The sequence below is a fragment of the Thunnus albacares genome, chromosome 23, assembly GCF_914725855.1.
Source record: "Thunnus albacares chromosome 23, fThuAlb1.1, whole genome shotgun sequence".
Taxonomy (NCBI): Eukaryota; Metazoa; Chordata; class Actinopteri; order Scombriformes; family Scombridae; genus Thunnus; species Thunnus albacares.
Genome location: NC_058128.1, coordinates 4,527,501 through 4,540,369, shown reverse-complemented (window position 1 = coordinate 4,540,369; position 12,869 = coordinate 4,527,501). Strand labels below are relative to the sequence as shown.

At 36.8% G+C, this 12,869-nt stretch overlaps 1 protein-coding gene across 3 annotated transcripts in view; it reads left to right on the top strand.

Annotated features, from left to right (window-relative positions):
* Positions 1 to 12,869, top strand: part of LOC122975494 (plexin-B2-like) — a 212,901-nt gene that overhangs the window by 151,745 nt on the left and 48,287 nt on the right. For all 3 annotated transcript variants that reach the window (XM_044343944.1, XM_044343945.1, XM_044343946.1), the window contains 5 exons: positions 1,144 to 1,286; positions 1,410 to 1,589; positions 3,313 to 3,453; positions 5,736 to 5,836; positions 6,287 to 6,413. In XM_044343944.1, coding sequence (XP_044199879.1) covers positions 1,144 to 1,286; positions 1,410 to 1,589; positions 3,313 to 3,453; positions 5,736 to 5,836; positions 6,287 to 6,413 — 692 coding nt within the window. The remainder of the gene's footprint in view (positions 1 to 1,143; positions 1,287 to 1,409; positions 1,590 to 3,312; positions 3,454 to 5,735; positions 5,837 to 6,286; positions 6,414 to 12,869) is intronic.

Genomic DNA, 12,869 nt, shown 5'->3' with positions numbered 1-12,869 from the left:
ATTTGCAGAAAGTTATGTCCATGGATCAAGGAAAAAACGATTTATTTTTAGAGGTTGGAGTCTTTAAGTTTGTCTCTTACTGTTTGTTTTTTAGTGCTGGTCTCCACTTGGCTAACATTAGTCTTTGGGCGATGGTGTACAAAGTATTCACCAAATACAAGAATCAATGTTTGGAATCTTTGCATTGGTTCACAATTGTAAAATATAAGAATAGTGATTTGAAAATGAATTGATTATTCTCGTATTAGTTCTTGATGCAGATTTAGATCCACCACCATCGCAATGTGGCCGTTTATAAAACACCTTTCACCTTTTAGCTCAAACCACCTGAACTGAAGTAGTCTTTTTTTTTTTTTTAAACTAGATTAGTGCTGTAACGATTAGTCTATTAATCAATTGACAAAAAAGTAACCACCAACTATTTTAATAATTGATTAATTGTTTTTGAGTCTCCTTTTTTAAAGAAAAAATGCTAAAATTCTCTGGTTCCAGCTTCTCACATATGAATATTTTCTTGTTTCTTTAGTCTTTGGGGACGTCATCTTGGGCTTTGGGAAATTTTGGGAAATAAATTTCTGACATTTTATAGACCAAAGGACTAAACGATTAATTGAGAAAATAGCATATTAAACGATAAACCACATCCCTTTTTGTTTTGAAAAAAAAAATCAAAAAAGTTGGAGAAAATTTGGAAAAAGTAAACAAAAATGGCTCAATATCTGTATTTCACCACCCTTACCAAATGTGGTAATTAACACATTTGTATAAAACAGTTATTGTGCTGTAATTGGCTTCTGAATTCTTATATGTTTGGCCAATTTGACATAAATTTGCTGCAATTCTTGTAACCAAATTTAGACAACACATGGACAAATCTATCCTGAGTGGTCCTGCAGAAATACAAACAACTTAAATGGCAAAAAGTCAGTGGTCATAAATTTGTGTCACATTTTCTTGTAATACATAAAAAGGATTTTACAGTCTAAGCTCTTCATAATAATTGGATTGTGATTTTTGATATTTCATTGTTTGGATTGCTAGAAAACACAGACTCAGGTGTATCTTTCATCACATTTATGTGTGCAAAGTGGATCAAATGAAACTGTAGGCAGGTACAAACAGTATTTTCGTTCCTGTTTGTAGGCATGTACCCTCTGCGCTCTATAAACAAGAGGCTGTTGGAGATAATAGGAGCGTGCTACAACAACAGCGGCATCATTAATGGGAAGGCTACTGTCTACTTGCCTTACTCCTCCAAGACTGACGACCTGTGCATCAGCAGTCAGGTGAGAAAGTCTGTTTGTGTGTTTGATAGAGGGACAAGAGATTAAAACAGGAGAGAGACAAATATTGACAACGAGTCAATATTTTATGTTAATATGAATGTTTTACTTGTGATGCTCCATCAGAAGGACCTGGCCCAGCAGTACAAGTGTGGAGCCGAGTTTCTGCCCTCCCCATTGGCCAGCAAAGCCGAGTTCGCCTTAACCACTGAGGCCCGGTTGGTCCGCCAGGCTCACCTGACTGCCATCGCTGTGGCTGTAGAAATGGGACACACCGTGGCGTTCCTGGGCACCGCCACCGGAGAGGTAAAGACCGACTCTTCATTCAGTCAGTGTTTTTAGCCGCAAATCCTGTTTTCTTTCTTAACTTGTTTACTTCTTCGTCTTTTGACACCTTTTTTTACCTTTTATGTTTATCTGCAATAGATAGAAAAAGTCTTTATGTCCAGTCAGAGGTTTTTTTTTTCAATTTCATCACCTTGAGGCCTCAAGGGATGTGAATGATGAATGTCCTTTGCTAATAGTGTGCTAAGTCAGAACAACATATCCTTGAAATAAAAAGGACACTGTAATGCTTTGTATGTCAAAAGTAAACATTTTAAATTCAATCTTAAAAGAGTAAATGGAGAGAAACTTCTGATTAAGTTCTTGTTAGAGGTCTTGCTTTATAACTCTGGAGAAGTTTGAGCTGTTGACAGCATTTGTTGAGGCATGTGAAAAGGTGTTACGGTGGTCAGATAGTGATTTTTTCCAAGTCTTTACACTTAAGCGAAGGTCTTTTTTTTGTACTCTTAGTTGGAAAAAGCATGACTAAACCAGAGATTTCAGATGGAGCTCAAAATCTAGGTTCATTAAGTCTTTTTTTTTACACAAAGTTGAACATTAAATTACATTTTGGGCAAAAAGACCAATTAAATTTGAGTCATTTTGCATAACAGTATCTGGGTCACTGAAAAGAATTACATAATGAAACAGAAAAGGTTCTGTTATAGATATTTAATTTCAGTAATTATTATAAAGACATGTCATTTTCAATGTCAGAGCTTTATAAAGACAGTTGGACATCGTCTTGTTTGCTGTCAGTCGTCAAAAGGTCCCCGACCGCATCAAGCTCACAGCTTCCAACCACATTAAAAGACATTATTCTTGCCTGTAACTCAACCATGACCTGCTTTATATCAGTGAAGTTGCAGTGTCGGATATAATTTCATTTTACTGACATCATGAATGACACATATCAGGTGAAAAGTACTGAGCAGCTCATTAGCTCACCGGCTAGTTAGCTCTCTAGCTAACTTGTTATTCTTTCTGTAGACTGCACTGAAACAAATCAGGTGTTCAGATTGTCTTAATGAACCTCAGTCTACCAGTCTAACTACCAGTTTGTCTTGTTATATAGTGTATGTGAACATACCTCAAATTTATTCTGTCAAAAATCACAGATTGGACCTTTGAGTTGTGGTTAATATTTTAATATTACATTGAAAAAAGTCTAAATAAAGAGGTTTTCCTAGTTTTAGCATGGCAAGGACTTGGGTGACACTAGAAAAGACTTTGTAATTTGGTGCTAATTACAGGGAATTAATTCCTATTAATTGCAATCACAGTCTGACAATCAATCAAAAATGTACAATTCTGCAAACATGAAGAATAGACTTTTCAGTAATTAATAAGTAATGAATGAATATACTTGGTTTAGACTGACCAGCTCTTTCAAGAAAATAAACACGTGTATAAACTCGACACAGCTAACTAAACTCATGTCAACACTGTCTCTAATTTCAATAATATTAGTATCAGTTACATAATTATTCAGATAACTTCCCTGGACATAATGGGCTTGTTTTAATTGTAGACTTTTGATGAAGCATATGTTGTTTTATGGGAATTCTTGTTTCGAGCCTTAATACTGATGAGAAATTCTTCCCCTCACATGTGAAAGGAAATAATGAACAAAACACTCTTAAACAGCTGTGATTTGGCTTCTGTCCATCTCTTATTGATTGTCCCAATTGTTGTGTTTCTGTAGGTGCTCAAGGCGCATCTCTCCGACCACCCAGAGGTGTACGGCCGGCCGTTGGGAGGCGCGGGAGGCGCTGGAGGCAAGGTCAACAAGAATCTGCTGTTCGATTCCAGCTTCCAACACCTGTACATCACCACGGAGAAAAAGGTCAAACTCACTCCGTCACGGACTGATTGATTTTTTTCTTTTTTAACTAAATCCATTTCTCTCTCGCTCTCCTTCCATCCATCTAACACCTCTGTGTCGCCACACAAAGAAGGTCAGGGACTCATTCATTTGCTTACATCTACCTTTTTCATTTCATCTGTCAGGTGAGAGATTTTAATGAGTCTTTCATTTCTCTTCTGTCTGTCTTATTTGATCATTTATTCACTCGTTCGACTAACACCAATACATCCGTCTACATTACGGCACACACAAGTCAGTCATTGATTTATTCTCTCTTTGTTTTCCTCTCTGCCTCTCCTCTTCATTTGTCTTTCTCTCCTTTGTCCTTTCATCTCTCGGTCGCCATCATTCTCTGCCCGCCACACCGAGGTGAAATTGATGTTATTGATTTAGAAATGAATTAATTAGAATGCACTTCAAGAGGGCAATTCACTTTGATCAAGTCAAGTGACGATACTCGAGCTTGTTCCATCTGCTCATTTAAATTTATTAGACTGACTCTTCTTGTCAGGGAGGAAAATTATTTCCACAGCTGGTTGGAAGAGGAACTTCACCAAAATAACATCAAGACGTTCCTCTTTAACAAGAAAATGTTACACGTGATTAAAGAAAATAAGGAAGTGTATGTAGTCATGTACAAACTGGTTTTATATACGTTTCATGTTGCAAAACCCAAGAAAGACCACTTGAGAAATAATCAGTGGTGGAGGAAGTATTCAGATCCTTTACTTCAGTAAAAGTATCAACACCAAATGTAAAAATACTTAATTACATGTAAAAATCTTGCATTTAAAATCTTACTGAAGTAAAAGTATAGAAGTATTACCAACTAGTACTCGTTTTGCAGAAAATCGGGCTGTGACCGATATGTTAAATACATTTTATTGTTCATACCGATGAATCAATACATAAAAGCAGAATTTTATAGTTGTAGCTGCTCGAGGTGAAGCTAGTTTGAACTGCTTTATTAGGGTCATAAGATAAATCGGAGGGGTTGTGACATGATAGATCGAGTAGGAAAGAAGAAAAAACAAAGCTCTGCTACATAAATTTGCTTTAATTTCTCAGAATTTCTCTTCAGTCTTTGCATATTTGTGAAATATTGGAGAGTTTTACCTCTTTGGGCTCCAGACAGTTATTAAGGGAAATGTCTCTTTAAGTGCAAACAACTCAAAGACATCTGAAACATGACAAAGAGACACAAATACAAACAGGTAAAAACCTTGTCACAAGATAAAATGTTTAATCTTTAACAATGCAGTGACATTTAAAAGCCCATCAATGTGTTATTTTATGTAAAATGTTAATATGAAAAGTAACTAAAGCTGTCAAATAAATGTAGCGGAGTGAATAGTACAATATTTCCGTTTGAAATGTAGTGAAGAAGAAGTATCAAGTATGAAAATACAATAAAATTATACTGAAATACTTGAGTTAATGTTCTTACATTACATTCCACCACTGTATATAATATTGTACAACCTGTTCACATATAACTCTTAAATGTATCACATATCTTTGGTTTAACTGTTAAAGGGATAGTTTGGGTTTTTTGATGGGGGGTTGTATGAGGTACTTATCCACAGTCGGTGTATTACCTGCAATAGATTTGGGTCGGCACACTCCCAGTTTAGAGAAGCAGGCAGGAGTACTGGAGCTGTACTACTGTGGACGGATCCAGCAGTAAAACGTATAGCAGCACTTAAACTGATATTGATTTTTCCGACGTGGACCCTTTTTATAGGTGGCTTAAAACCATTTTGCTGCTGGCCCAGTTCACAGTAGTACACTGCTTAGCTTCCGTGCCAGTACTCCTGCCTGCTTCTCCAAACTGGGAGCGTGCCGACCCCAAATCCACTGCAGGTAATACAACCGAATTATCCCTTTAACACATGATTCGTCGTTTAGGCAGCGCATCAAAACCGACAGCTGTGAAAGCAAAACAATATTCTGTCTCTTGTACAAATCCAAAACACGTGACACACCGATTGCATCAGAAATACTATTTTAAAAACACAAAACAACAACAAGAATGATCACACAGGGTTTTCTAAATCATAAATCAAGCAGAATGTTAATATTAGCAACTATTAATGTCTTCACCATTTACTGTAACTGATCATTGAATAAGAACAGATGCTTGTGCTTTAGTTCTTGTAAAGTGATGGATTTGTTTGTTATTTTTGTCATAATTAAATGATTACCCGTAGCTCCTGCATGTTGTTCACAGTAACCTATAAAAGCCCGTCATATCTATGCAGATCAACAAGGTGCCGGTCCAGGCCTGCCACCTGAAGACAGACTGCCACTCCTGTATGTCCATCAAGGATCCCTACTGTGGCTGGTGTGTCCTGGAGGGAAAGTGAGTCACTCTTTCAGTGTTCATATGGGCACCTGAATGTTGTTTTAAGATACACTTGAAAAATTGTCCTTTAAATGACCAGCATGTAGGATGAAGACCGTAACCAAATAAATACCCCTTCCTAGCTTGTATGAGAACCTATAGTGGCCACAAAACTTGCACAAAATGTTATAGGTCCTCTCTAGAGCCAGTGTTTGGTTTGTCCACTCTGGGCTACTGTAGAAACATGGCGGTGCAACATGGCGGGCTCCGTGGAAGAGGACCCGCTCCCTCTGTAGATATAAAGGGCTGATTCTAAGTGATTATACACTAATTAAAACATACTTATGAATATTATATTCCATTTCTGCCAAGTCTGTTCCTCCTTTAAGTAAAAGTACTGTAAAATTTAATTGCAGATAAACTAATTAATGAGGTGTCATGTTGTGTCACCGGCTGCTTGACCCACAGATGCACCAGGAAGCAGGACTGCAGTAGGTCAGACGAGGAAAACACCTGGCTGTGGTCGCCCAATCAGAAGTGTGTTTGGATCGAGGGCTTCAACCCTCGGAGCATCAGCTGCAAGAAGACGCAGCAGGTACGAGAGAGAGACTGAGAGTGTGAATGTACACGTATATTTCTCTCTGGAGTGAAATCCCCCCCCCCGGGGCAAAGTTCACTTCTTGCTGAGCTCGGCTTAATTTACACCAGACAAACCTCCTGAAAATCTCTCAGAGTTGGAGGGTTCTGTGTCAGCAGCATTTCAAACAGGTTCTTAACCTCTGGTTTGTGGACCTCCAGGGACGCCGGGGGAGGCGGGGAGCTACAGAGGGAGGAAAAAAAAAACATTTTGATTCACAGTGACATTATAGTTTAAAATATTTGGATGTAATCCAGATGTATATTGCACAGATTCTGTATTTGTGCTGACTGTTCCTTTGAAAGTCGGCTCTCGCAATCAGCTTTGCGAGCTGATTCAGCTCCGACGAAATGAAACGATGCTTTCTTGGAAATGTTGCGTCACACCCAGAAAACTGCTGCTGGCAGCTTGTTTCAGTAAATCACACATTAGCAACAACACCAACAGTGCTCATTTAAATTAAGATCAGATGAAGACTGTTTGTCATTATTGGCCTTTTAACTTAAAGTCACATAGTGTATCGCTGGGGTCTACTGTGATTTGTGTCCCTGATGACAGCTGGATATTAATCGGGGTGACGGTTTGATGTTAGAAGTGGAGGGACAAAAAAATGTGAATGCTTTTTCAAATCTAGCAAAGAGAGAAAAGAATTGAAAGCAGAACTTCTGGGTTGTTTTCCAAGAAGTAAGAAAACCTCATTAAAAATCCAATAAACATGTGAAGCTACACTAATAACTAACAGTTTGTCCTGTAGCTCGCTTCACATGTTGACATGAGGACGGTATTTCTTCAAAACAACTATCTAATATTGTTGTTCACAACCAACAAACATTTCCCATAAGTCCTAGATGTTCACAGGCTAAACATCACGACTCGACAGAAGAGTCTATGAGTTGAGTTGCGGGTAGTTTTTAGAGTTTTTAGACAGTAGAAATTACAACTAGAATGTTAAAAAAATTACTTGAGAAGAAAGCACTTGTAGTTTTTCCTGTGCTCAGAGAGTAATCATCATTTAACTTTATTAAAAATGAGAAGGTTTTAGTTTCTTATATCAGCTGCTCAGAATATGGAAAATAAACTGCAGCTTCATTGTTTTCAGACAGAACAGATAAAAGAAATGTTGAATGAGAGATTACGTTTAGATACAGAAGCTGGTGGAACAGAGTCTAGACAGGAAGTCACATCATGACTTAATAATAATTTATGGTATAACGAAATATTCATGATATGTAAATTGCTGCATTATTAATACACTAATTCTGCTTAAAAATCATTTTTTCACTACCTTCTAGCATCTTTTTTAGGAGAATAAAAGCTGTACATGTAAATCAAAATATAGATCAACCTCCCAGAAAAGTTTTTTTTTTTAAAGAAAAGAACAACTTCTGTGTAGCCTGAGAGACAAAACTCAGGGCAAAGAGTCTGAAAATCACTCGCTGCTGCTCACAAAGTTGAACTTCTATGGTAATAACTCGTCTTTTATCTGGATTTTAAGTGTCAGACAGTCAAATTACATCGTTTAGAGAGATTTTGGTGAGTAAAACAAACCCTTGTCAGTTAAATCATCCGTCCACTGATATGCATTTAAAGGCTGTTTCTACAGTCGAACAGCGTGTGGTCATGTGACCTTAAATAGCTCATAACCCTAAAATCAAATTGATTAGTTTCAGTCGAGTGTTTCAGTTTCCTCTTGATGGTCACTGAAATGCTGTTTTAGACCATTTTTCTCTCAACTCGCATAAAAAAAAAATATCTAGCACAGGAAAAAAAAAATATTCACAGCCAACAGCATCGAAGTTTATAACACTCAAAAATTCAAAATCAAAATGCTGCGGCAGCCATTTTAGATACAGTGCTGCATCGTTTCTATCAGAACCTGACAGCTCAACTTTCTGAATTAATGAGAAATTGATCAAAGAGCTTATTTGCCAGAAAGACGTGTCGTCCTTCAAGATGTATAACGCCAGACTGCTGACTGACCTTCCCTCCCATCATGCCTGTCAGACACATGATGCTTATTCATCAGGTAGTCTGAGCTCTTTAATTGAGGTTTAGAAGTCAAATGTTAACAAGTTTTGAATGGAATAAAAACATTAAAGCCGCTCGGGTTGATCCCGTATGTAGATTGTAACGTTAGTGATTGTTGATCAGTAAAATGTTTCTTCCTCATCAGACATGAAGGTGCTTGATAATTACAATCAGGTCAAGTTATAAATTATGTAAATAATTTATAACCTGTGCGACTGTATAGATTTAATGGGTTTTATATTTGTCTGGTTACTTCCAGAGATGTTTTTCAGCCCTTTGGGGAACATTTAACCCTTCATGCATAGCGGTCACTACAGTGGACAGCTATTCAAAAGCCGTTTTCTTATATGTGCATGGGGTTTTAATGGTATAGTTGCACATCAGCCGACACAGTGGACGCTAGTGTGTCGTCCCATACACTGCCATCCATTGGCCGGCCTTTGTAAGTGCAACACGAATTTCTCAAAACCAAGATGGCCGCCTGCCAGCTGGAAATGCTCTACAACTCAGGAACATCTTGCCAATCCTTCTATAGTAACAGACCCTTGCAGGTAAATAAACAACATAAATAACATCAAGTAACAACTAAGGAGTAATACAATTGTTAAAATTTCCAAGTACTGATTTTATGTTGGGAGAAAATGACAATTAATCATTTGTCCACTAAGTTGGACAAACTCCTTGCAAAATGCATGTTTAAAAAAAGTTCAAATATGTTTTTTCATGCCTAAAGAGGAATAAAAACACTTCTAACTGAGGTTATCATAATTCATGCATGAAAGGGTTAAAGCTGCATTAACTGATTTTTTTTTTTTTTTTTGGCCACTTGGGGGCAGCAGAAACAAGTTGTGACGTATCATCACCTTTTAAAAGTTGATATGTTGAACTTGTTAGCAAACAGTTGCTTATTTCCACATCCAGCAGTTACGGAGCAACATGTGGAGTCATGTTTCTATCTACCTGATGTATATAAGTCTAATATTCACTGCTCTGCTATGTTCACCAGCTAGTTGCTAACTGTGTCTTTTTGCTGTTTGGTGCTGAGCAGGTAGTGAACAGTCGGGGGGTTTTAGAGCGCTGAGAATGAACCAAAACAGTAAAAATGCAGCCGGACAGCTAAACAATAAGCTGAAAATCACTATAAAGCCCCTTAAAGCTGAGGGGAGCTGCAGAGTTGCTGATAATTCTCTGTAGGTTCATCAGATCAGACTACAGCTCATGCATTAATATTATGAAAAAATATCGATTTACAGCCACTTTATGTCAAGTCCATGTCAAGGTTGAGGGCCGAGTCCAATACAAGTCAAAGTCCTATCAGTGCAGTGATTTTAAATATGCAAGCCGTGTGTCTCCTGCAAGATGTATTTATATTATTCTCATTTGTCAAGATGCGTGTTGGAGATAAAATAATTGCTGCATTGATTACATTATGTTTATTGCAACATTTGCTCCAATCAAGGAAGTGTGACATTGTTAAAGGGAGGAGGTCAGGATGAGCAGCTGGATGTTTGTGAAGGTTTAGGCTACTAAAAGAAGATCATGGATACAGTGAGATGGGTGAATTTAATTTAGTTTTATGTTAAAAGTCTTTTGTTTCTTTCTGTTTCTTTGTCTTTTAACATCTCGGGACGCATGTTGAACATTAAGTGTTCTCAGTTTAACATGTTATCTCTTGGATTTGATGTCTGTAATCCATAAATTAATCATATTGTATCTTTGTAGACTTTACACTACAGCAGCCATAGTTGTAAAAAACAAAATATATGATGGATCAGACATTATGAACCCAGTAAAAACATTTCTGACTTTTCAATATTTAATCAATTATTATCATTTTTGTTGCCATGGCACCCCGAGCCTCCCATATTGTATTGCATTATATTATTATATTAGGCTATATTATATCAATATTAAGCTAAATAATGGAGGCTAATCGTCAAACACTCAGAATAAAAGCCAACAGGTGTTGTGCAGATTTACAGATAAATAATTTTACTTTTAATTTTACTGTATTTCTTTTATTTTCTTCAATTAAAATGACTGTCTGCATATAAGTGAGCTTTTAATACAGAGATTTTGATATTTATTATGTATTTATTCTGCTTTGATATGTTTGAAAACATAAGAAATAGTTAATTTAAATGTAAATGCTGCCCTTCTTTTTTTTTTTTCACTGTAGTGAAACGTTATTAAAAATGAACAATAGATGAATAATGATCTGATTAATCTCATGTCACACACAAGCCGCTGCTCCATCTTTAACAAAACCATTAAAAGTAATAACGCTTTACACGCCAAGAGTGCATCTTGTAGGAAAACAAATTAAATGTGTTGACAGTGAAAGTTTTGCAGATATGTTTCTTCATCATGTTGATTTTTTTATAAAGTATCCCTGGCAGCAAAATGTTATTATCTGGTTGCAAATTAGTTGTATAAGAGCATCATTTTTTTTTAAGAGAGACAGGGGGTTTCTCTGCCACCGTCTTATCATTTCTTATTATCTGCTGAAAACATGAGGCTTTGGCTTTGAAGTGTTTTAGGGAAGTCTCGAGGGAATCAAGTCTGCACTCGAGTCCGAATCTCAAGTCTGCAACTCTGCTCATTTCTGATTTTATTCAGATTCGAGTTTGTTGTTTATCACAGTCTGTTTCAGATACTTTTACCTCCTAAACTCACCAAATACAATAAAATCACCGTTGAATAATTGCACCACTTTGCACGTTGGCAGTTCTAAATGTTTTCATTTGGACTTCATTACCTCTAAATCCTGTGAGATGACTGCAGTTTCTTTCTGTAAGGAAGGAGGTGAGTCCGGCTCTCTCTGAACACAGATCTCTTTAAGTTTGACCTCAGCAAGCAAGCAGATCCATCTGCTGCATCTTTATTAGAGAGTTTGGGACTGTTGTCTCTGTTGCAGCTCCTAGTTTGTGATTTTAAAACGGTGGTTCGACACAAACAATCTGAACTAAACAGAGATCATGTTGTTTGGAAGTGATGATAAACATAGAAAGTATATGAAAATACAATTTCTAGCTGTGATACTAGACCACAAAATCTGCTGGAAACCTCATATGAGATGTGTGTGAGTGAAGCTGGTGAGGAGTGTTGCATAACTAAAAAAAAAAACAAGGCAGCTCATGCAGCTTTATGTTCTTAAAAAGAGGAAAAAGTCTCCGGTGAATTTATTCAGGAGCTTCTCTCCGCTCTGAGAGTTTCCCAAGATGAGAAAGTTTGAAATTAAAACTTCAGCAGCGAAATTAAAACGGCTGAGGTCAGCGAGGAGTAATGAGGAGCTGATGTTTGAACACACACAGTAATAGAATAGAATAGTAATTAACGCACACACACACACACACACACAACCAAATGACACGTATGTCTGCACACACACACACAGGTAGACGTATTGCTCAGTTGATCAAGGTCATTCAGTTATACTTGGATTCTCACTTATTCTCTCACTTACACACAAGTCTTTGTTGTCATTAACACGCACACACACACTCACACACACTCGTCCAAAGTCACACACTTCTTCACATGATCTCTCTCTCTCCCTCCCACTCTCCGTCCTCTTCCTTTTCTTTAATAAAAATAAATAAATACACTTTTTTGACAGGAATGTTGAGCTTAAATTATTGCCAAAGCTGAAAATTACACATTACATTGGAACTGTACATTTTTATGCCAAAATATATAATAATTAGTTGAAGCTTGTGTGTGTGTGTGTGTGTGTGTGTGTGTGTGTGTGTGTGTGTGTGTGTGTGTGTGTGTGTGTGTGTGTGTGAAAGCTATGAATCTGGTAACAGACGCATCTATATATAACAAGTCCATAATATACTGTATGTATATATTAATTTAATTATATGTTCATATCTTAGACTCTTCATCTGTCTTCAGTTCACATGATTACACACAAACATAAAGGACAACACTCGTTATTTTATCATTTTATGATTAAATGTCGAAATTTCAAAATAAAGTTCCAGCACACCATGAAGTCTTAGTGACAAGATAAAAGGCAAAAATTCATACAAAGAAGAAACTTTTTGGGGTTTTTTTTTGGTTTTGTTTGTATGTATAAATGTTGCCTGATGAACGTTGTATTATTAAATTAAGTTCATTTTTATTATTAGTATTTTGTGTGTGTGTGTGTGTGTGTGTGTGTGTGTGTGTGTGTGTGTGTGTGTGTGTGTCCAGAGCCTGATATGGTTTATTCCTCTAACATCATCATATCATTACACTGGATGACCACAGTCACTGTAAAAACCTGCACAGCCAGGTTGTTTTTTCATCAATAGTTTATTTTTCTTGTAATTTTAAAGGCGTTTGAAGACGTATTTTCTCAATCAGATTCTTAATATGAGTGATTGGATCCTATATGAA